A 22,557-nucleotide genomic window follows, 5' to 3' on the forward strand; every position below is an offset into this window, starting at 1 on the left:
CTTCTTTCTTTTCCAGTGATAGATGTGGCCTTTTTCCCAGAAGCCTTAAAAGTTGTTAGATTGTTGCTGAGTCTTTTCTTTTAGGAAGCATCTTGCCATGAGTTGCAGGCAGGGGACCCGCAGCATGAACCTTAGAAGGACCTCTGAGGTCCTCAATCTCCCCTTTCTGTGACACACATCCTCTATATGGGCAGGCAAGGGCGCTGGTTCTCTGGCAGGTGGTTTACTCTCAGCTTCAATATGTGCGTGTGCATGTGTGTGTGTGTACGCGCGTGCCTGCTTGTGCATGTGCTGGTGCTGTGGCTTGAACTCAGGGCCTGCATGCTATGCCTTTTTTTGCTCAAGGCTCCACCACTTGAGCCTTAGCTCTATTTTCAGAACTTTTCCTGTTTGTTTTTTTTTTTTTTTTTTTTTTTTTAATTGTATTTTATTTTATTTGAGAACATACTGTACAGAGGGGCAACAATTACATGGGCAGGATAAAACTTTTCCTGTTAAGGCTGGCTTCAAACCTCAATTCTCAGATTTCAGCCTCTAGAAGAGCTCAAGATTACAGGCATGAGCCACTTTGGCCTTGGCAGTTTTGCTTGTTTTTACAGGGATACAAATGAAATCATACAGTAGTTACTATTTTGTGTCTCTTGCACTGGACCTCATTCAGATCTTTCTGTGTAAGCTGCAGTTCATTTATTCCCACTGCTTCCCCTGTTCCTTTGTATGAATATCTTACAATGTATTCATTCTACTGGGGACAGACATTTGTATTGTTTCCAGGTTTGCGCCCTAGGAATCTTGCTGCTAGGCACATTCTTGAACACATTTATCACAACCCAGTGGTGCACGCGTGTACCTGTTAAGCATATCTGTTGGAGTTACAGCCAGGAGGGCAACTGAGGGGTCACAGGCTTTGGATACACTCAGCATGGGTACACTGAACACCGTCTTCAGAGTGCTTCTGTCAGCCTCTGGTTAGCTGTTAGGAATACCTTACTTGCCCTTAAATAAAAGCTCTCCAGCCAGATGCTGGCTGTTGTCACCTGAAATTCTACGTGAAGGATCCTTCACCTCCATCCCAGGGGACCACACAGAGGCAGACAGGTACAGGAGAAAGATTATTATAAGGTTTATTAAAGGAGCCATATTTCCCAGGAGAGGGAGCATATGATGTGGGTCCTAAACCAGGTAGCAGGGGAGTCTGGGGGGCAGGAAGTGAGGTAGGTGGGTGCTCAGGTAGGTCTGAGTGGAGAGAGAATGGTCAGTTGTATGGCAGGAACTCCAGGGCTTGGAGGAGCTCAAGCCTGGGTGGAGCTGAGGACCAAAGGTGTGCTTATACTAGGTACTTGGGAGGCTGAGATCTGAGGATCAGGATTTGAAGCCAGCCCAAGTAGGGAAGTCCATGAGACTCTGATGGCCAATTAACTACCAAATAGCTAAAAGTGGAGATGTGGTTCAAGTAGTAGAGTGCTAGCCTTGAGTAAAAATGGTAAGAGACAATGCACAGGCCCTTGGTCAAGCCACAGGACTTACAAAAAAAAAAAAAAAGCCCTCTAGGATTTCTTTGTGTTTATGCTGGTACTAGGGCTAGAACTCAGGGGCTGGGTACTGCCTCTTGGTTTTCTCTGCTCAAGGCTGGCAGTCTGCCACCTGAGACACAGCTCCATTTCTGCCTTTTTGGTACTTAATTGTAAAAAAAAAAAAATTCATGGCTTTTCCTTCCCTAGGCTAGCTTCAAATCACAATCTACAGCTCTCAGCCTTCTGAGGTTACAGGGGTGAGCCACCTGAGCCAGGCATTGTTTTCTTTTTTTGTTGTTGGTTGTGGGGCTTGAGCTCTGGGCTTGGGCACTGTCCTTCAGCTCTTAAGCTCAAGGTGAGTGCTCTACCACTTGAGCCACAGTGCCACTTCTGGTTTTCTGAGTGATTAATTGGAGTTAAGAGTCTAATGGACTTTCCTGCCTGGACTGGCTTTGAACCTCGATCCTCAGATCTCAGTCTCCAAAGTAGCTAGGATGACAGGCATGAGCCACTGACGCCTGGCCACATAGTCATTTTTATGCTTTGTTTTTTCTTTCTCTCCCCTTCCTTCCTTCCTTCCTTCCTTCCTTCCTTCCTTCCTTCCTTCCTTCCTTCCTCCCTCCCTCCCTTCCTTCCTTCCCTTCTCTCTCTCTCTTTCTCTCTCTCTCTCTCTCTCTCTCTCTCTCTCTCTCTCTTTTGCTGGTCATGGGGCATGAACTCGGCCTGGGCGCTGTCCCTCAGCTCTTCAGCTCAAGGCTGGTGCTCTACCAGCCACAGCGCCATTTCCTGCTTTTTCTGCTTATGTGGTGCTCCAGAATCAAATCTAGGGCCTCATGTATGCAAGGCAAGCACTCTAGCACTGAGCCACCTTCCCAGCCTCTCTCTCTCTTTCTTTGCCTTTTTTTTTTGTCGGTCATGGGGCTTGAACTCTGGGCTTGGCTGCTGTCCCTGCGCTCTTCAGCTCAAGGTGAGCGCTCTACCACTTAAGCCACAGAGCCACTTCTGGTTTTCTAGTGGTTTATTGGAGATAAGAGTCTCATGGACTTTCCTGCCTGGGCTGGCTTTGAACCGTGATCCTCAGATCTCAGCCTCCTCAGTAGCTAGGATTATAGGCGAGAGCCACAGGCGCCTGGCTGCCATGGGGTTTTTAATTCAGGGTCTGGATGCCGTTGCTGAGCTTTTTCACTCAAGGCTAGCACTCTACCACTTTGAACCACAGCACCACTTCTGATTTTCTGGTGTTTTTTTCTGGTCTTTAATTGGAGGTAAGAGTCTCATGGATTTTCCTGTACTGGATGGCTTTGAATTGAAATCCTCCTAGGATTACAGGCATAAGCCACCAGCTCATAGCTTTTATTTCTTTCTTTTAGGCTTCAACTCAGGGCCTAGATGCTGGACTTCAACTTTTTTTTTTGGGGGTCCGGTCGTGGGGCCTGAACTCTGGGCCTGGGCGCTGTCCCTCAGCTCTTCAGCTCAAGGCAGTGCTCTACCACTTGAGCCACAGCGCCACTTCCCGTTTTCTATTGGTTTATTGGAGATAGGAGTCTCATGGCCTTTCCTGCCTGGGCTGGTTAGGAACCTCGATCCTCAGATCTCAGCCTCCTGAGTGGCTAGGATTACAGGCCTGAGCCACTGGTGCCGGGCTCATGAGTACATTTCTTATCAAGCATTGTTGCCTCCTCCTTTGTTTCCCCTTCCCATCTCCCCCTAACTTTATTTATTCTTATTTTTTATAATTTATTGGAGATAAGAGTCTCACAGATATGGGCTGGGAAGGTGGCTCAGTGCATGCATGAGGCTCTGGGTTCAATTCCTCAGCACCACATAAACAGAAAAAGTTGGAAATGGCGCTGTGGCTCAGGTGGTAAAGTGCTAGTCTTGAGCTGAAGAGCTGAGGGACAGAGCCCAGGCCCAGAGTTCAGACCCCACCACCAACCAAAAAAAAAAAAAAAAAGAAAAAAGAAAAAAGTCTCACAGATTTTCCTGCTAGGGCTGGCTTAAAATCCTCCTAGCTCTGGAGCCGGGCGCCGGTGGCTCACGCCTGTAATCCTAGCTACTCAGGAGGCTGAGATCTGAGGATCGCGGTTCAAAGCCAGCCCGGGCAGGAGAGACGACCGTGAGACTCCTATCTCCAATAAACCACCAGAAAACCGGAAGTGGCGCTGTAGCTCAAGTGGTAGAGCGCTCGCCTTGAGCTGAAGAGCTGAAGGACAGAGCCCAGGCCCAGAGTTCAAGCCCCACGGCCGACCAAAAAAAAAAAAAAATCCTCCTAGCTCTGAACCATAATCCTCCTATCTCTGCCTCTTGAGTAGGATAACAGGCGGGAGCCACCAAAGGGCCTAGCTCACCTCCATGTTGTTTTCTGTAATGAGTGAAAAATGAATCTGTGTTTCAATTCTTCTCAAATCCTGCACTCCACCCCCAGGACCTTTTTTGTTGGTTTGTTTTTGGTGCTGATCCTGGGGATTAAGTTGTGGGCCTGAGTGCTTTCCTGGAGCTTTGATCCACTCCAGCTTCACTTCCAGATTTTATTATTATTATTTTTATTTTTGTAGTTCATTGGAGATTAGAGTCTCACCAACTTTCCTGCCTGGGCTGGCTCCGAACGTCAATCCTCAGATCTCAGCCTCCTGAGTAGCAAGAATTATTAATCAGGACCCCCCCCTTTTTTTTTTTATTTTCCTATCCCTTCAAGTAAGCACCTAGAGGCTGAGGAGTAAACCTGACCTGGGGGGTGGGGGAGATTGGGGATAATGGAAGAATGTTCTAGAGTAAGTTGAAGGGCCTGGCACTTAAGTGTTCTGCAGACCAAAGGAAGAGGGAAGAAAAAAAATAAGAAAATAAACATAAAAGGAGGGAAGTTCTCCCTCCATGGGGCTGGGACTGACCACTGAGGGGGGGGATTTGAGACCCAGAAAGGGAAAAGGGGGTGCTGGAGTTTCAGATGCAGATCCCCTCCCCCTCCCCAGTGCCGAGTGTCCCCTCCCCCCCCCCCCCCCCGCGGAGAGAAGTTCGGAGCGACTCAAAGAACTTTCTCCTGATTGGAGGGCGCGCGGGGCGGGGGGCAGGGGCGGCGGCGGGGTCCCCGGCGGGCAGGGCGGCCCGGGGCCATTGGAGACGCTCTCCAGCCGCTCGCCGCCTGCCGTGGGTCCGCAGCGTCGGGCTCGCCTCCGGCTTCTCCTCCGCGCCATGACCCCCAAACGCCAGTCCTCCCTCCTGCCTCAGCCGAAGAAAGCCCAGCACAGTCCGGGCCCGAAGCCGGCCGACGCGTCCTCCTCTCCCGGCTTGCCCAAGGGAGGTGAGTCCGGGCGGCGGCGCGGGGCGGCTCCGCGCCGCGGGGTCCTCGGCCGCCTCCTCCTCGGGGCGCGACCCCCGCGCCCCGGCCCCGGCCGCCGCTGAGCCCGGCTGTGCGGGCTCGGCCCAGGGCGCGAAGATCCAGAAGGTTCGAGACCGGGGGCGGGCTCCCCGCGCCTCGACGCGGGTGGGAGGCCGGCCGGTCCGAGGCCCGGCCTCCGCCCTCCGGCCCCGGCGCCCCCCGCCCCGGGCCGCGCGGCGCCTGCCGTCCGTTCCCAGCGGCGGCGCGGACCTCGCGCGCCTCGCGCTCCCCGCGCGGCCGCCGCCGGCCCGGCCGAGCGTCACGTGACCGCCCCTAGGTTTAAATCCTCCCCGCGGCCGTCGGGGAGTCCACTCGCGCTCCCTGCCCGCTCGGCCCGGCCCGGCCCCGCGCCGCACGGGCAGGCCTCGCCCTTCTCCTCGCCCCATTTCCCGGATGCCCCCCACCCTTCTCTCGGCCATCATCTCCGTTTGTCCGTGAAGAAGGGTGTCTCCAGACCTGGGGGGAAGTCACTTTGGGGGTGAGGGATCTAGGGAGGGCTTACCTGCCCTTTGGCTGGTTGTTTTGGAGTTGGAGTCTCAAACTTTGTTTTTTAGCCCCCAGGCTTGGCTTTGAATCAGGATTCTTCGCATCTCAGCCTCCCGAGTAGCTGGGATCACCGGCCTGAGCCACCGGGGCAAAGTCACTTCTTGCAGGCTTTGACCTCTTGAGCCTCAGCTCCCGGGCCTCGAGAAGCCCCCCTTTGTGATCCTGGCTGACCAAAAGTTACCCCATCTGAGCGACTATCCTGGCTTTTTTTTTTTTTTTTTTTTTGGTCGCTTGTGGGGCTTGAACTTGCAGGCCTGCACACTTTCCCTGAGCTCTTTTTGTTCAAAGCATTCTACCACTTTGAGCCACAACACCACTTTTGGTTTTCTGGTGGTTTATTGGAGATGAGAGTTTTATGGGCTCTGCTGCCCAGGCTGGCTTTGAACCACAATCCTCAGATTTCAGCCTCCTGAGTAGCTAGGATGGCAGGCATGAGCCACCAGCGCCCAGCTTCATCCTTGCATTTCAACAGTGAGCTTTATGCAGCTTCCTTGTCCTCCTCCTTAGAGGCTTAAACTTGGACATGGGGTTGTGTTTTCAGATATCCTGGAACTAGACATGGTGATTGCTCTGGCGGATTAGGGCTCCTCAGCCACATGGCACTGTAGTGGAGTCTGGATAGGACTGATTGGAGATTGGAGATTGGATAGGGCTGAATCAGGAAAGCAGCAACTTCATGGAGGGGTCGAGACCTACTGGAAGGATGGGTTCATCTGAGAGTCCTTTGAGCTCCTGAGGACCTGTGCTGGTATTGGTGACAGTCCCTCACTCTCCAGATGGGGTTCAGAGGCCCCCTACCATGCTGTGGCACTGCCAGGGGTAGGGGTGGTGGTGGTGGGAAACCTAAGTCCTTAGGCCAGTGAATTGGGCTCTCATGCTTGCTGAGACTGACATCTAAGTAAAGCACTTCAGACAAGTGTCTGGTATGATTGACCCAATAATCTTCGTGTGTGTGTGTGTGTGTGTGTGTGTGTGTGCGCGCGTGCGTGTGTGTACATGTATGCCAGTCGTGGGGCTTGAACTCAGGGCCTGAGCTTGTTTCTTCCTGAGCTTGTTCTTCCACTTGAGTCACACCTTCAATTTGTCTTTTTGCTCGTTAATTGGAGGCAAGAGTGTCACAGAAAAATTCTGCATTTGACTTTGAACCTCAATCCTCAGATCTCAGTCTCCTGAGTAACAAATCAGTCCTCTTTGAGATGTGTGGTAAATGTCTTCTTGTGATCCACAAAGACCATGGGCAAGCCCACCTGGTCTTGTAGTTTTGTGGAGAAATAACCAGAAGGAAGCTGAGGGTACAGTCACAGTCCCTTCAAGGCTGTGTGTCCAGGATGTCTGTACGAATCCTGCCCATTCTCGGGACAGCAGCTTATCTTTTAAATCTCCATTTTTATGGATGAGAAAGAGGTTTGGAGAAGTGTGGTAGGGAAGGGTGGGGGCACTCCTCTAGGTATCCTAGTTAAGATTTCCCAGCAGCTTCTGGGGTTCTCTCTCCCCTCCCAAGATAGCCAGGAAGAGGAAGAAATTCTTTTTTTTTTTTTTTTGTTGGTCATGGGGCTTGAAATCTGGGCCCGGACGCTGGCCCTCAGCTCTTCAGCTCAAGGCTAGTGCTCTACCACTTGAGCCATAGTGGTTTATTGGAGATAAGAGTCTCACGGACTTTCCTCCTTGGATTGGCTTTGAACCACGATCTTCAGATCTCAGCCTCCTGAGTAGGATTTCTGGTGTGAACCACCGGCGCCCAGCTGAGAAAGGAATTCTAAGTGAAGTGAGAGGCTAGAGAGGACAAGGCCCAGGGCCAGGTGTTGGGGTGTGTGTGGGTGCACCCATACACGTGCTCACTGCTTGAATGGGCCCAGGCCTGCCCTGGCCCCTCCCTTGTTTACTGGCTCTCTGGCCCTTTTGCTTTCTCTTTCTCTTCCACTTCCTGGCATTCATCTTGATGGGTTATGGGTTGCCTGGAAGAAGGGCAGGACCGGTGCTGGCAAGAAGGGAATGGAGCCTTGAAGCGCTCTGCCTGATCACAAGACATCACAGGGTTCTTGGGGCCTTCTGGGTCCCTGGAGGTCTGGGAAACAGGTGGGTCACTGACACCAACCTGTGCATTGGCTTCATAGAAGAGGTTTCCAGCAGTGGAGGCCCTGAGTTCAAGCCACAGTGTGGCACACGTGTGCAAACACAAACACATACAAAATTGAAGGGTAGCCAGCACTATCTGTGGATCACATGTAGTCCTAGATACTCAGGAGGCTGAGAGCTGAGGATCTGGTTTGAAGTCAGCCCAGGCAGGAAAGTCCTTGAGATTTTTCTCCAATTAACCACCAGAAAATTAAGTGGTGCTGTGGCTCAAAATGGTGGAGCACTAGCCTTGAGCAAAAGAGCTCAGGGACAGTTCCCAGGTCCTGAGTTTAAACCTCTGACCTCCCCCCACCCCCCCAAAAAAAGGCTAGACATTCTTTTTTGTTTTTTATTGTGAAAATACTGTACATAAGGGTTACAATTACATGGGCAATGTAATGAGTACTTTTTTTTTTGTTGGTTGTGGGGCTTGAACTCGGCTTGTCCCTGGGCTCTTCAGCTCAAGGCGAGCACTCTACTGCTTGAGCCACAGCGCCACTTCTGGTTTTTGAGTGGTTTATTGGAGATAAGAGTCTCACTGACTTTCCTGCCCGGGTTGGCTTTGAAGCATGATCCTCAGATCTCAGCCTCCTAAGTAGCTAGGATTACTGGCGTGAGTCACCAGTGCTCAGCTTGAGTACTTTTTTTTTTTGGGGGGGGGGTCCAGTCATGGGGCCTGAACTCTGGGTCTGGGCGCTGTCCCTCAGCTGTTCAGCTCAAGGCTAACGCTCTCCCACTTGAGCCACAGCGCCACTTGCGGCTTTTTTTCTTTTTTGCTTATGTGGTGCTGAGGAATCGAACCTAGGGCCTCTGGCATGCAAGGCAAGCGCTCTACCACGGAGCCACCTTCCCAGCCCCTTGAGTACATTTTTTTTTTTTTAACTGTATTTTTTTTGTCTTTTCTTTTTTGGTACTGTGGATTGAACCCAGGATGTTGCACTTGCTAGGCAAGCGCTTTGCCACTGAGCTACATCCCAGCCCACATTTATTTATTTATTTATTTATTTATTTATTTTGGGTCCTGTCGTGGGGCCTGAACTCTGGGCCTAGGCATTGTCCTTCAGCTCTTCAGCTCATGGCTAGCGCTCTACCACTTGAGTCACAGCACCACTTCCTGGTTTTTTCTTTTTGCTTATGTGGTGCTGAGAAATCGAACCTAGGGCCTCAGGCATGCAAGGCAAGTGCTCTACCACTGAGCCAACTTCCCAGCCCCCAGCCCACATTTTTTTATCAAGCATTGTTGCCTCCTCCTTTGTTTCTCCTTCCCATCCCCCCCCTTTTTTTTTTGCCAGTCCTTGGGCTTGAACTCAAGGGCCTGGGCACTGTCCCTGAGCTGCTTTTTGCTCAAGGCTAGCACTCTATCACTTCAGCCACAGCACCACTTCCGGCTTTTTCTGTTTATGTGGTTCTGAGGAATTGAACCCAGGGTTTCATGCATGCTAAGCACCCTGCCACTAAGCCACATTCCCAGCCTAAAGGCCAGACATGGAGTCCAGCCAGGGAAAGTTACTGAGACCATGTTTCAAAAACAAAATTAACATAAAAGTTTTGATCTGGGCTCATTTAAGCCTTAGGATTGGCACAAAACAATAAGGTTTTGAGTTCAATCCCTTTTTGCCCCCTATTCCCCAGAAGAAAACAAAACAGCAACAGGGCTAGGCCTCAGGTAGTAGAGTACTTGCTTCCTATGCTCCAGGCCAGAAGGCCTGGTTTCAGTCTGGTACTGCAAAGAAGAAAGGGGTCTATGTGTGTAGTTGATGTGTAGTTCAGTGGAAGAGCCTAAGTATTTACTGCTAGGTTTCATCATCAAAACCCCAAAATATAAAAGTAAAAAAGCAAAAATACTGGTTTAGAATCTTGGTTCTTACACTTACTATAAGTTATTTTGGGGTGTGGTTTGGTCTTAAGGGTGTTTGCCTGCCATTCACAAAACCAAGGTTTTTCCCAGTAACTTAAAAATTTATCTGTGGAGTGAGGATATTAAGACTTAATCTGTATTTTGTGAGGTTTAAGCAAAAACTGTATGAAGTTATCACAACCTGTGACTCTTGTTCATGCTTCAGTAGTGTGGAAGAGGAAACATTGCTCATAAGAACTGATTGTGGATTTTATTTTATTTTTTTTTGGGTCCGGTCGTGGGGTCTGAACTCTGGGCCTGGGCACTGTCCCTCAGCTCTTCAGCTCAAGGCTAGCGCTCTACCATTTGAGCCACAGCGCCACTTCCGGCTGTTTTCTTTTTGCTTATGTGGTGCTGAGGAATCGAACCCAGGGCCTCAGGCAATGCAAAGCAAGCGCTCTACCACTGAGCCACCTTCCCAGCCCCTGACTGTGGATTTTAAAAAGAATTATTTTATCTTTTTTTTTTTCTTTGTCAGGGGCAGGGGGGGAGGGGGAGGGGAGGGCTTGAACTCTGTGCCTGGGCGCCGTCCCTCTCAGCTGTTCAGCTCAAGGGTAGCCATCTACCACTTGAGCCATAGCACCACTTCAGCTTTTTCTGTTTATGTGGTGCTGAGGAATCAAACCCAGGGCCTCATGCATGCCAGGCAAACACTCTACCACTGAGCCACCTTCCCAGTCCAATTATTTTAATCTTTAAACATTGTACAAAAGTTTAAATTCAGTGCATCAGTTTATATCTAGTGGATCTTGACCAATGTCACCCTTCTATCATTCTCCTCTCTCCTCTCTCCCAAATTTACCCATTCCCTCAAGTTTTCTGAGCTTTCCTTTTTATGTTTATTTATTTATTTTTGGTCAGTCGTGGGGCCTGAACTCTGGGCCTGGGCGCTGTCCCTCAGCTCTTCAGTTCAAGGCTAGCCCTCTACCACTTGAGCTACAGCACCACTTCCGGTTTTCTAGTGGTTTATTAGAGATAAGAGTTTCACGGACTTTCCTGCCGGGGCTGGCTTTGAACCGTGATCCTCAGATCTCAGCCTCCTGAGTAGCTAGGATTACAGGCGTGAGCCACCAGCACCCGGCTTATATTTATTTTTTTTTTTTGCCAGTCCTGAGGTTTGAACTTAGGGCCTGGGTAATGTCCTTGAGCTTCTTTGCTCAAGGCGAGTGCTCTACCACTTCAGCCACAGCTCCATTTGCTGCGTTTTCTGTTTTCGTGGCTGAGGTATTGAACCCAGGACTTCATGCATGCTAGGCAAGCACTTTACCACCAAGCCACATTCCCAGCCCCTGAATTTTGCTTTTTATTGTGCTTGTCTTAGGCTTGAACTCAGGGCCTGGGCGCTGTCTCTTGAGCTTTTTGTGTGCACAAAGCTAGCACTCTAGCTGTGTGACCTGAGTCACAGCTCCACTTCCAGCTTTTTGGTGGTTAATTGGAGAGAAGTCTCATGGACTGTGCTGCCTGGGCTAGCTTCCCAACCGTGCCCCTCAGATCTCAGCCTCCTGACTATCTAGGATTTACAGCTGTGAGCCACAAGCACCTGGAGTTTGCTTTTCAGTGTTCTTACATTAAGTATTATGACTATTTACTCTCAGCTTCCTGGTTGATTGTGGATTTTTTGCTTTATATCTTTGTGTGTACATGTGTGCATGTGCGTAGGGGCACAGGCACCCTTGGCATGTGGTGTGTGCTAGTACTGATGCTTGAACTCTGGTTAAAAACATCAGGGAGAGATTTCTGGCTTTTTGTGGATCAGGTGTTGGATGTTCATTAGCTGGAGAGCAAAATTTAAACAGAAGAACATGCCTGGAACATAGAACGCGCGGTTTGCAGGGCTTTGCCTGTGAAGCAGGTCTTGCTGTCCTGGTTCAGCTTTGCTGTGCAAGGAACTTCGCCCCGTGTATCTCCCGTGCGGTTTGCGAGTTGCACTGATGCCTGCTTCTCGCCAGCAGTCAGTGTGGTTTCTTGGGAGCACCCGGCACTGAGCTGGGCCGGGAGTGGTGATGAAGTGTGGTGTCCCCCTGCTTTCAGAGGACTTCCGCTTTTGTTTATCATCCGCTGCAAATGGATCCAGAGGGAAGTGAGCTGACCTGCTCAAGGGTACACAACCTCGAGGGCAGGGCGCAGGCCAGGACCCAGACCTGGCAACGCCGGCCGGGCTCTGTGTGCAAAGAAGCCAGAGTCTCAGCCTCCCCACCTGGAATAGCACAGGGGTGCCGCCGTCCTTTTGCTACGAAAAAGGATGCGTCCAGAGGCCCCGAGTGCTGATCCCAGGGCGGGTGGATGGCCAGGCTCCGGTGGAAATCCAGGTTAAAGCCAGGCCTGCACGTCCAGGGGGCGGCGAACACCCCTCTCAGCGCCCCGCGCCGCCAGGCTTAGGGAAGCCACTCCGCCACCACGTGACGCGCAGGCGTGGGGGGGGGGCTGCGCTGAAGCCCCGCCCCTCGGGCCGCCGCGCTCCCGGCGCGCGCAAATGTCCCGGGTCGGGCTGGGGAAGGGGAAAGCGGGGGAGGGGAGCGCGGTGCAGGGGGCCGGCCCGGACGTCGCCGCGCTCCTTCCTCCCGCCTCTCCGCCAGGCCCTGTGTCTGCTCGCGGAGGCCCCGCCCCCTCGTCCCGGCGTTGCGGCCAATGGGGAGGCGGCGCGAGCCTCTCCGGCCGGGGGCGGGCCTAGCGCGCGGCCTAACGCGCCTGCGCCCTGGCGCCCGCCCCTCGCCGAGAGGAGGAGGAGGTGGTGGTGGAGGAGGAGGAGGCGGTCGGGGAGAGCGAGCAGCAAGCCGGAGCGCGGAGCGCGAGTGAGGGAGCGAGCCGCCTGCCGCCGCCGCCCGCCGCCGCCTCCCCTCCGCACGCAGCAGCTCCGGGTCGGGGCACGGCGCGCCGCCCCCGCCGCTCCCTCGGCGCCAGGCCGCGCGGGCAGATCGAGCCAGCGAGCGAGGGGGAGGGCGACCCGCGAGCGGCGATCGAGCGGGCGATCGAGCGCCGGGAGGAGGCGGCCGGACCGAGCGGGCGCCCGCGCGTGTGGCGTGAGGGGCAGCCGCCCGCCCGCCCGCCCCCCCCTTCGCCTTCCCTGCGCCCCCTCCCCGCGCCCCCGACCGCGGAGCGGCACCATGTCGACGCCGGCGGCCAAAGTCAGTAAAAAGGAGCTCAACTCCAACCACGACGGGGCCGACGAGACCTCAGGTGAGCGCGGGCGCGGCGGGGGCCGGCCGCGCCGCCATCTTCGCCCCGGGCCGCGGCGGCCGGCGGGGCGCGCGCGGGGGGCGCGGGGGGGCGCGGGGCGCGCGGCCGGGCGGGGGCCCGGGGCCCGGCGCCCTCTTTTCTTCTTTTTGTGCGCGGCGGGGCCGGGGGCCCTGGGTGGCGCCGCGGCGGCGGCGGCGGGCGGCGAGGCGCGGGCGCTGCGGCCTGCGAGGCGCGGGCGGGCGGAGGAGACCCCCCCTTCTCCCCCCTCCCTCGCCCGCCCTCCCCCTCCCTCCCTCCCGAGAAGCCTCTCTTTATTGTGCTCCGCCATGATGCCTCGCTCCCATCAGCCGCCGCCGCCGCCACATGGTGCGGCCGGACGCGGCCCGGGGCCCGGCCTCTCGCGCCGCCTCCCTTCCCGCCCGGCCCGCGGCGGCAGAGCCTCGGCCTCGGCGGCGGCGGCCGGCCTCGGCGGGGCCGGGGCGGGGTGGGGGCGCGGCGAGCACGCGGCCGGCCCGCGGCGGCGGAGGATGCTCAGGCCGGGTCCCCACGTGGGGCAGCCGCCCGGGCGCGCCAGACCCCGGCGCGGCGGCCGAGAGGGCGGAGGGCCCGCGGTGGACGCCGGCCCCCGCCGGGAGGCGCTCGGCCGGGGTGCCGCGGACCCCCAGAGTTTACCGGAAGTGGGCCGCGCGGGCAGACCTTTTCACGCCCACCGGGCTCCGCGGGGTTCGCAGTCGTCGCGGGACAAAAGGGCACCGGCTCGGAGCACACCCCATTTTCTGCTCTCCCTCTGGAGCCTCTGCCTGCCCGGGCCTCACGGTCTCAGCGAGTGGGCTCTGCGGGGCCGGGCCGCTGGGCCGGGCACCTGGGCTGGGCTGGGATCCCGGGCTGGAGCCCGCGAAGGCGCCCGCGGGCCTCTGAGCTGGTTCGGGCGGCCTGGGCCGCTTCACTTTCCTGGGTACTGAGCAGATCTTAAACTTAGTGTGAAAAGGAATCCTCATGGAGAGGGGGTGGTGTCCTAACCTGCCAATTGCCCGGACTAGTTTCCGTGTTCTAGTCACCGGCGGCAAGTGTTTGTGATAAGTAGCATAAACACGAAGAACTTAATGAGGCTATTTCTCCCATAACTGAAACCGTAACATTTTGTGATGGAACTCTTAAAAGCAACAGTAAAATGTTCTCGGAGTAACCAGCAGATAACCGGGTTTGTGTGAATGGTCTCTTAATGAAAAAGTAATTTGTCAACTGCGTGCTAGAACACGTGGGGAGAGCACGCCTGTAGTAGGCACTTTTTTAAAACAGCTTTACAGCTACTCTTCACATATCACAGTGTTTCGAAACACTAGTTATGATTTGCGTTGAGTCTTATGCTCCCCTTCCCTTTTCTTTTTTGCAGAAAAAGAACAGCAAGAAGCAATTGAACATATCGATGAAGTACAAAATGAAATAGACAGGTAAAGATTTTTTTTAGAGTTTTTCTGAAATCCATCTGATAATCCAGTAGTAACTGAAAGCAACGAAACTCATCTATTCACCAAGGGGAGCTTCTGTAAATATATAAGTACATATATACAAGTATATACATGTGTATATATACTTCATGATTGGGAATATTATGTACATCCAGTGGTATTTCTCCTGTGAAATAACTTGTACAATTACAGTTAGGTATTGGTGCAACTGCATCGTCCTTCAGTGGATGTTTTGTGGTTTTTATTTTCGTGGGTAGTGTTTCCCCATATTGTCCCAACTGCCCCTCTCCCCATCTCTTGTGCTCTAGTGTTCTTCCTCTAACTCTCCCACAAGCTGAGATAGTCAAGCCTGGCAAGCTGGGGATGTATGTAGTCCAGTGATGGATTGCTTGCCCGGAATAAACAAGCTCTAGTTTTAGTCTCCTAGAATGTAAATAAAAAAAGAAAAAACACGTAGCCACCTTATGGAATAAGAATTGTTTGCTTATTAGTTCATGACTTTGTTATTTGACCAACAGGTTTAGTATTCCTACTTGCAGGAGACAGTTGGAAGTTTTGCCTGGAAATGAGGGGTGTTTCTTTTTTGTTGTTCCTTTGTGTGCCTGTCCTAAGGCTTGAACTCAGGGCCTGGACACTTGAGGTTTTTGCTCAAGGTACTGTTTTGCTAAACTTGAACAACAGCTCCACTTCCAGCTAATTGTTGGTAATTGGAAATAAGAGTCCCCACATACTTAGTCCAGGGGCTGGCTTCAAACACTGATTCTCAGATCTTAGCCTTCAGAGTAGTTATGATAAAAGCAGCATGAACCATCATCCTCCAGGCTAAGTCCTTTAAATATGCTGTTCAAATGTTACTGAAGTTAAAGTTCCTGCTTGAACAGAACAGTTGGGGTTCTGCCTGGTAATGAGTACTTATAATATACAATGTTCCATGAACACCTAGTTTAAGTACTCTTAAGAATTAACCCTTTGAGCTGGGAAGGTGGCTCAGTGGTAGAGTGCTTGTCTTGCATGCATGAGGCCCTGGGTTCGATTCCTCAACACCACATAAGGAGAAACAGCAGGAAGTGGTGCTGTGGCTCAAATGGTAGAGCACTAGCTTTGAGTGCCCAGGCCCAGAGTTCAGGTCCCACAACAGACAAAAAAAAATTACCCTTTTGCATTGCTTACTGGTAAATAAATGGAAATTTTGCCATATTTGAACTGCAGTTTATACAATATTTATTACCTGTTTTATGCAGTTCTAGTGCAAACAAGTATGTATTCTGCAGCTATGGCCATTCACATCTGCAGATAAACCACCATTGTCTACATGTGTTTTCTTTGCTTTAGACTTAATGAACAAGCCAGTGAGGAGATCTTGAAAGTAGAACAGAAATATAATAAACTCCGCCAACCGTTTTTTCAGAAGAGGTCAGAATTGATCGCCAAAATCCCAAATTTTTGGGTAACAACATTTGTCAACCATCCACAAGGTATGTTCGGCAGGGCATTATTACAAGTTGATGAGCAGAAGAGCCTGGATGAGGATTTCATCCAGTGTATGCTGAGTGCTGACAGAGGGCAAAGCTCTCCTTGAAATTTACAATAATGTGTCTAATGTGGAACTGAGTTTAGGTACTTAAGTTTTGGCTTGGTCTTCTTACTTACGAGTTGTGAAATCTAAGGAAAGTATGAAAGTAGACGCTGAATGGTGAGTGTTTGCCTGACATGCAGTTTTCCAATGCAGTGTCTGCACTGCTGGGGGAGGAGGATGAAGAGGCCCTGCATTACCTGACCAGAGTTGAAGTGACAGAATTTGAAGATATAAAATCAGGTTACAGAATAGATTTTGTAAGTAGCCACAATCTTGTTTGCCAATGTGGAGAATAATTGGAGATGTGATGTTGAAGTGCTGTGGCATTGATTTCAAATCTTCCACTCTTTTATAGTATTTTGATGAAAATCCTTACTTTGAAAATAAAGTTCTCTCCAAAGAATTTCATCTGAATGAGAGTGGTGATCCATCTTCAAAGTCCACTGAAATCAAATGGAAGTCTGGAAAGGTATGTGCTTTTTAAGGGATTGTTGGATAAAAATGGCACTTTGAATGTTATGGTTTGGTAAACTTAACCAGTATTTGGTGGTACTTTGGTCAATAACATGGTAATGCAAAGCCAGTACAAATTCTGATGTATACCCAAATACATAGGAGTAAGATTGCAAGTAAAAGTTGATAGAAATCTTTTTGGTTCCTGTATTAGTCAATGAATTTCTCAAATGGCTTATGTGCTAGAGTACATTTATGTCCATGTAATAAGATATATGCAAATATATGCATAGTAAGTAGTAAGGTGGTGTGTTTCTGAATCGGATTTGGGCTACATGGATTAGTAATCAACTGCTTTACCAGTTGAATCACACCTCAGTTCTTTCCCTTTCCCTCCCTCCCTCCCTTCCTCCCTTCCTTCCTCCCTTCCTTCCCACATGGGACTTGAACTTTGGGCCTGGGCACTTATCTCTGAGCTAAGTCAGCTCAAGATGAGCGCTCTATCACTTGAGCCACAGCGCCACTTCCAGTTTTCAGTGGTTAATTGGATATGAGTCTCACAAACTTTCCTGCCTGGGCTGAGTTTGAACTGTGATCCTCAGATCTCACCTTCCTGAGTAGGATTACAGGTGTGAGCCAACAGTCCCATCTTTCATTTTTCAGTGCTTTGCTGGGTACTGGGAAATTCTCAGATGACAATCCTCTTACCTCAATCTCTCTAGTAGTTAGGATTATAGAAGTTTGCCACCACACCCATCTCTTACCTTTTTTTCTTTTGTGTTTTGATTTTTGGGTTGGGCTTCTGGCTGGTCCACAGCCACAGGGCTGGGGTGGCAGGTGTGCTGCCACCGCCCCAAACTGCTAATGCTGTTTGTTGAAGTCTAATTTGGTTGGTAACTCCTTTTATTAAACATTTGTGGGGACTTTGCCCCACTGTGCATGTTGTTTTGTTCTAATAATTAAAATATTGTGCTACTGATATATGTTTTTTCTTTTCTAGAGGGATATTTTTAAATTGTAGGAGTTCAGATGTCCCAGAGAGCTGATAAAGTTCCCATTTTTTTTATTTAGGATTTGACAAAGCGCTCCAGTCAAACGCAGAATAAAGCCAGCAGGAAGCGGCAGCATGAGGAACCAGAGAGCTTCTTCACTTGGTTCGCTGACCACTCGGACGCTGGTGCAGACGAGTTGGGAGAGGTCATCAAAGACGACATCTGGCCAAACCCATTGCAGTACTACCTGGTGAGCCATGCCTGCCTTTCCCACGGTGCTGCTAGCCTCACCGTGTAAAAGTCAGGCCTTGAAGGACCTTGGTCTTTTAAAGGTTCCTGACATGGATGATGAGGAGGGAGAAGGGGAAGAGGATGATGATGATGATGAAGAGGAGGAAGGATTGGAAGACATTGATGAAGAAGGGGATGAGGATGAAGGTGAAGAAGACGAAGATGATGATGAAGGGGAAGAAGGAGAGGTAAAAGAAATGGTCTGGGGGGACGGGGGGGGGGGATAGGAAGGGGAAACAAAGGAGGAGGCTACAATGTTTGATAAGAAGTGTACTCATTATCTTGTCCATGTAATTGTAACCGCTCTGTACAGTATTTTCACAATAAAAAAAAAGAAATGGGCTAAATACCAAAAGTCCCACCATAGTATTTTTGGGCCTTGCAGCTAGTGGAACAGGATTGTAAAACTGATTTGGATGTGTGAGCAAATTGCCTTGTTCTAGATCAGGGAAATATTTGATAAACTCATTATAGAGATACTAGATATTTTTCATAGGCGTTCTAATTGGAAGAGGAAGGAAAATGGGAAATGACCCACACTTAAAACTATGCCTTGGGGCTAGGAAGGTGGCTCAGTGGTAGAGCGCTTGCCTTGCAAGCATGAGGCCCTGGGTTCGATTCCTCAGCACCACATAAGCAAAAATAAAAAAGCCGGCAGTGGCACTGTGGCTCAAGTGGTAGAGCGCTAGCCTTGAGCTGAAGAGCTGAGGGACAGCGCCCAGGCCCAGAGTTCAGGCCCCATGACCGGACAAAAACAAAACAGAAAACTATGCCTCTTCCATGAGCCTTGAGCTGAATTGCTCAGGGACAGCTCCCGGGCCTAGAGCTCAAGCCCCACAAAAGAGATCTTTCATGCAATTGTTTCTAATATATTTATAAGATGATGTCTTTGTTGCTTTGTATGTCCCTCCCCTATAACCCCTGCTTTCACTATATATGATATTGGTATATGTGGAGGGGAAGGGAAAACAAAAAACTATGCCTCTTCCATCTTGGTCTAGCCTGTAGCACGCGTGTGCATGTACACACACACACACAATCAATCCCAATCCTGGGTCTTGAACTTGACCTGGGGGCTGTCCATGATTTTTTTTTTTTTTTTGGGGGGGGGGGGGCGGTCGTGGGGCCTGAACTCTGGGCCTGCGTGCTGTCCCTCAGCTCTTCAGCTCCAGGCAAGCACTCTTACCACTTGAGCCACAGTGCCACTTCCGGCTTTTTCTGCTTATGTGGTGCTGAGGAGCCAAACCCAGGGCCTCATGCATGCAAGGCAAGCACTCTAACACTGAGCCACCTTCCCAGCCCCATGAGGTTTTTTTGCTCACAGTTGGCACTCTACCTAATTAAGCCAGAGCTCCAGACTTTTCAGTACTTTAGTGGAAGATTGGGCTGGGGAGGGTGTTCTTTTAATAAATTGTACCAATGGGTTAGAAATGTGGTTTAGTGCTTGCCTAGCATGTATGAAGCCCTGGGTTTGATTCCTCAGTACCATATAAACAGAAAATGCCAGAAGTGGCACTGTGGCTTAAAGGCCTAGGGTGCTAGCCTTGAGCAAAAGAAATTCAGGGACAGTGCCCAGGCCCTGAGTTCAAGCCCCAGGACTGGCAAAGAAAAAGTTGTATCGTTGATTAAGTTCAACAGTACTTCCTAAATCACAGAGCTTCCTGTGCTTTGGATGAACTGCTGGACTTTATTTCTCTCCCTCACCTTTTTTCAGTTGTGGGCTTTGAGCTATCCTGGCACTTGAGCCATGCTCCTATCTCCTTTTTGTTTTAGGGTCTTTTTTTTTTTTTTTTAACTCAGGACCCTGAGCTCTTTCACTCAAGTCTAGCACTCTCCCTGTGAGCCACAGTTCCACTTTTAGTTTTCTGGTTATTACTTGGAGATAGGAGTCTCATGGGAACTTTTCTGCTCATGCTGGCTTTGATCCATGATTCTCAGATCTCAGCATCCTGAGTTAGCTAAAACAGGGCCTCCTATTTCTCCTTAATGTGAGCTTTTTGGATTGTTTGGTATGAAATTCGCTCACGGATTAATACTAATTTATCTGAAATAGTATCTTGGGCTGTGTTGGTTGTTTGGATGTAAATAATAGGTAGCTGGCCCACACCTGGCATTACTGTGGGCTCATTGTGGTCCATACAGAAGCTAAGGTGTGACAGTAGGATTTTATCAGCCTTGGCAATTAACTGCCTTCTTTTTCTTTCAGGAGGATGAAGGAGAAGATGACTAATAGAAAACACTGATGGATTCCAACTTTTTTTTTTTTTTCTTAATTTTCTCCAGTCCCTGGGAGCAAGTTGCAGTCTTCTCCCCCTCTGTGCTCAGTTGCCCTGTTCTTGAGGTCTCTTTTCTCAAAACACCATGGTTCTCAACTTATTTGGGGGGGAATACCTTGCTCAGAATACAACGGGAAAAGAATCTCCACACACCTCTGTTCTAAATTCATTTTTATCCCTTTCTGTCTCAACAAAAACTGTACGGAATCAACACCACCACCACCACCACCACCACCTGCTCTGTGGGAAACAAGAAAAGCCTCCGGTTGCTCTGCTCTGCTGGAGGCACCAGGCCCTGTGTAGTAGTGCATAGATTCTAGCTTTTCTCCTCCTTTCTCTGTATATTGGGCTCAGAGATTACACTGTGTCTATGTGAATACGGACAGTTAGCATTACCAACATGTATCTGTCTACTTTCTCTTGTTTAAAAAAAAAGAAAAAACTTAAAAAAATGGGGTTCTAGAAGGTCAGCAAAGGGTGGGTTTGAGATGTTTGGGTGGGTTAAGTGGGCATTTTGACAACATGGCTTCTCCTTTGGCATGTGTAATTGTGATGTTTAACGGACATCCTTGCAGTTTAAGATGACACTTTTAAAATAAAATTCTCCTAATGATGACTTGAGCCCTGGCCACTACAGGAGAATCCGCAGACCCTGTAGGATCTTACTTGGAATTGACATTCTCTATTGTAATTTTGTTCATTTATTTTTAAATTTTCTTTTGTTTTCACTGGAAAGGAAAGATGATGCTGAGTTTTAAACGTTAAAAGTGTACAAGTTGCTTTGTTACAATAAAACTAAATGTGTACACAAAGGGTTTGATGCTTTTCTCTCAGAATGGACATAGTTGATCTGACCTTCCGAGTTTGACTTGTATAATAACGTCACTGTCAAACTGTCCCCTGACTTCGTATTTTTTGATACGCACTTTGCAGGATGACCTCAGGGCTGTATGGATGGAGAATAAAGGGATTTGAATTAATGTCAATGTCTCCATAACTGGGAACCATTGCTGTCGTTAATCATGTCGTTTGAGACACTAGAACCTCAAAATTGAGAGTTCTGACTTCTACCCTTGATTTTTATCTCCCTGGCCTTTTTTTTTTTTTTTAATGGGCCTTTTTGAGTGTCTATCGGTCTAAAGTCCCAGGTGTCTAACCTGAGGTTCAAGCGTGACGATCTGGGTGGAAGAACTGCCCTGTGCATCACAGAAGCTGCCAAATGCATAAGCTTCTTAATGCTGTAAAACAGCTGAAATTAAGCGCCACTTTCTCAGAGGTGAATTTATGGACAGCGTGGAAGCTTTGTGATGTATAAAATCTTACAAATGGAACTATTCCATCCATAGGCAAAAGTGTAACCAAAACCTGTCTAGATGGACTAGTATGTAATTTCTGCACAGGTCTCTGTTTAGTAAGTACATCATTGTATACCGGTCAGGAATCTTGCTCCAATAAAGGAACATAAAGATTTTTTTTTGGACTGGGGTCATTCTCCTTGTTTTGTAGAGAACTGTTAACTTGGTTTGGATTTCAATGACACAGTGGATGGTGAGGAGCCTCATGGTACAGGTGTTATAGGCAGTCACTGCAGCTTACAGTGTGCAGCCTGCATAGCATCAGTGTACAAACTTTGGCATTGGTCTCAGCATGGTCTTGAACTCCCGGCTTCAAGCTGTCCTCCCAGGGAAGCCTCCTGAGTGGAGGGGACTATAGGCCTGTATGGAGAAGTTTTTTGGTTGTTTGATTTTTGAACAATTGGGAATCAGGAAAAGTGTCCGGCACACACAAGATTGCTTCTTAAACCTGTGATGTGGAATAGTGATAACTTGCCACACAACTGGGGTTTTCTTTTTCTTTTTCGGGGGGGGTCTGGTCGTGGGCCTGGGTGCTGTCCCTCAGCTCTTCAGCTCAAGGCTAGCGCTCTACCACTTGAGCCACAGCGCCACTTCTGGCTTTTTTCCCTCTTTGCTTATATGGTGCTGGGGAATCGAACCCAGGGCCTCATGCATGCAAGGCATGCATGAGCCACCTTCCCATCCCTACAGCTGGGGTTTTCTTGTGTGTGATTTTAGTCCTGTTTGTCACCTGTAGTATTCCTTTTTTTGGAGGTGAGGCATCTTGCTCAGGCAGATTTGAGCTCCTGGCCCTCAACCTCCTGCTTTGCTGGGACCATAGACATAACTACCATGCTCAAGTATTTGGTTTCAGGTGGTGTCAAGTTCAGAGGTCCTTTAAGGAAATAGCTCGTTCCTGGGTATTGTTAGTTGTAGGTGACTGTTTACTTGCAGGTCTTACAGAGGCAATATGGAAGCAGAGTGATAGCATCTAGCTACTGAGTTCTGTGCCTGAATGTGGGAGGGATCCTGGGCTGCCTTGGGAGTTGCAATCAAAAGAAGATACCCAGGTTGCTTCGCTTGGAAGGTGATGGCTTTCTCAAAGCTGGTCCATCCTCTGCATTCCGTACTGTAGCTGTAGTTTCAAGACCTTTAAAGTGTTTTAGATCATGATTTAGAGAAGATTGTTACCTGACCTGAATAACTGCTCTCCCTCCCCCGCTAGCAGGATTATAGACCTTGAGCCACTGGAGCCAAACAAGGTCTACATTTTAAAAGATAACTAGGTATAAAGACATAGCTGTAATCCTCAAAGTGGCTAGAGAAGCACTGTTACACCTGGGCAGAAGTTAATAAGGCCCAGGCCCCATCTCAAGCAGCTGGCCGGTTGGAGTATGCACCTGTGCCATCAAGATCATGATTGGAGGGACCCTATCTGAAAAATCAAGACGGTTACAAGTGTGGGTCCAAATGGGTCCTCTTTCCCCTCCTTCTTTCCCCCCCCCACCCCAGGACTTGGACTCAACCTGGCCATTGTCCCT

At 50.0% G+C, this 22,557-nt stretch overlaps 1 protein-coding gene across 2 annotated transcripts; it reads left to right on the forward strand.

Moving 5' to 3' along the window:
* The first annotated feature begins 4,608 nt into the window (after window positions 1-4,608).
* Window positions 4,609-21,167, forward strand: Set (SET nuclear proto-oncogene). Of its 2 annotated transcripts, none has more exons than XM_070014768.1 (8): window positions 4,609-4,812; window positions 14,019-14,076; window positions 15,427-15,569; window positions 15,824-15,927; window positions 16,026-16,139; window positions 17,195-17,365; window positions 17,448-17,594; window positions 19,613-21,167. In XM_070014768.1, the coding sequence occupies exons 1-8, from the start codon at window positions 4,704-4,706 to the stop codon at window positions 19,634-19,636; spliced, it is 870 nt and encodes a 289-aa protein (XP_069870869.1). In that variant the 5' UTR covers window positions 4,609-4,703; the 3' UTR covers window positions 19,637-21,167. The 2 variants fall into 2 exon arrangements, with proteins under 2 accessions (XP_069870869.1, XP_069870870.1); XM_070014769.1 differs by lacking the exon at window positions 4,609-4,812 and adding an exon at window positions 12,161-12,625.
* Window positions 21,168-22,557: the final 1,390 nt, after the last annotated feature.

The sequence above is a fragment of the Dipodomys merriami genome, unplaced genomic scaffold, assembly GCF_024711535.1.
Source record: "Dipodomys merriami isolate MVZ:Mamm:240054 unplaced genomic scaffold, mDipMer1.0.p SCAF_11, whole genome shotgun sequence".
Lineage (NCBI taxonomy): Eukaryota > Metazoa > Chordata > Mammalia > Rodentia > Heteromyidae > Dipodomys > Dipodomys merriami.

Bases quoted from the DNA above. Each gene is read 5' to 3' on its own strand.
- Set (XM_070014768.1), top strand. From the start codon at position 4,704: ATGACCCCCAAACGCCAGTCCTCCCTCCTGCCTCAGCCGAAGAAAGCC. The intron at 15,928-16,025 runs GTAAGTAGCCAC...ACTCTTTTATAG, and splicing joins CAGGTTACAGAATAGATTTT to TATTTTGATGAAAATCCTTA. The intron at 17,595-19,612 runs GTAAAAGAAATG...TTTTTCTTTCAG, and splicing joins ATGAAGGGGAAGAAGGAGAG to GAGGATGAAGGAGAAGATGA.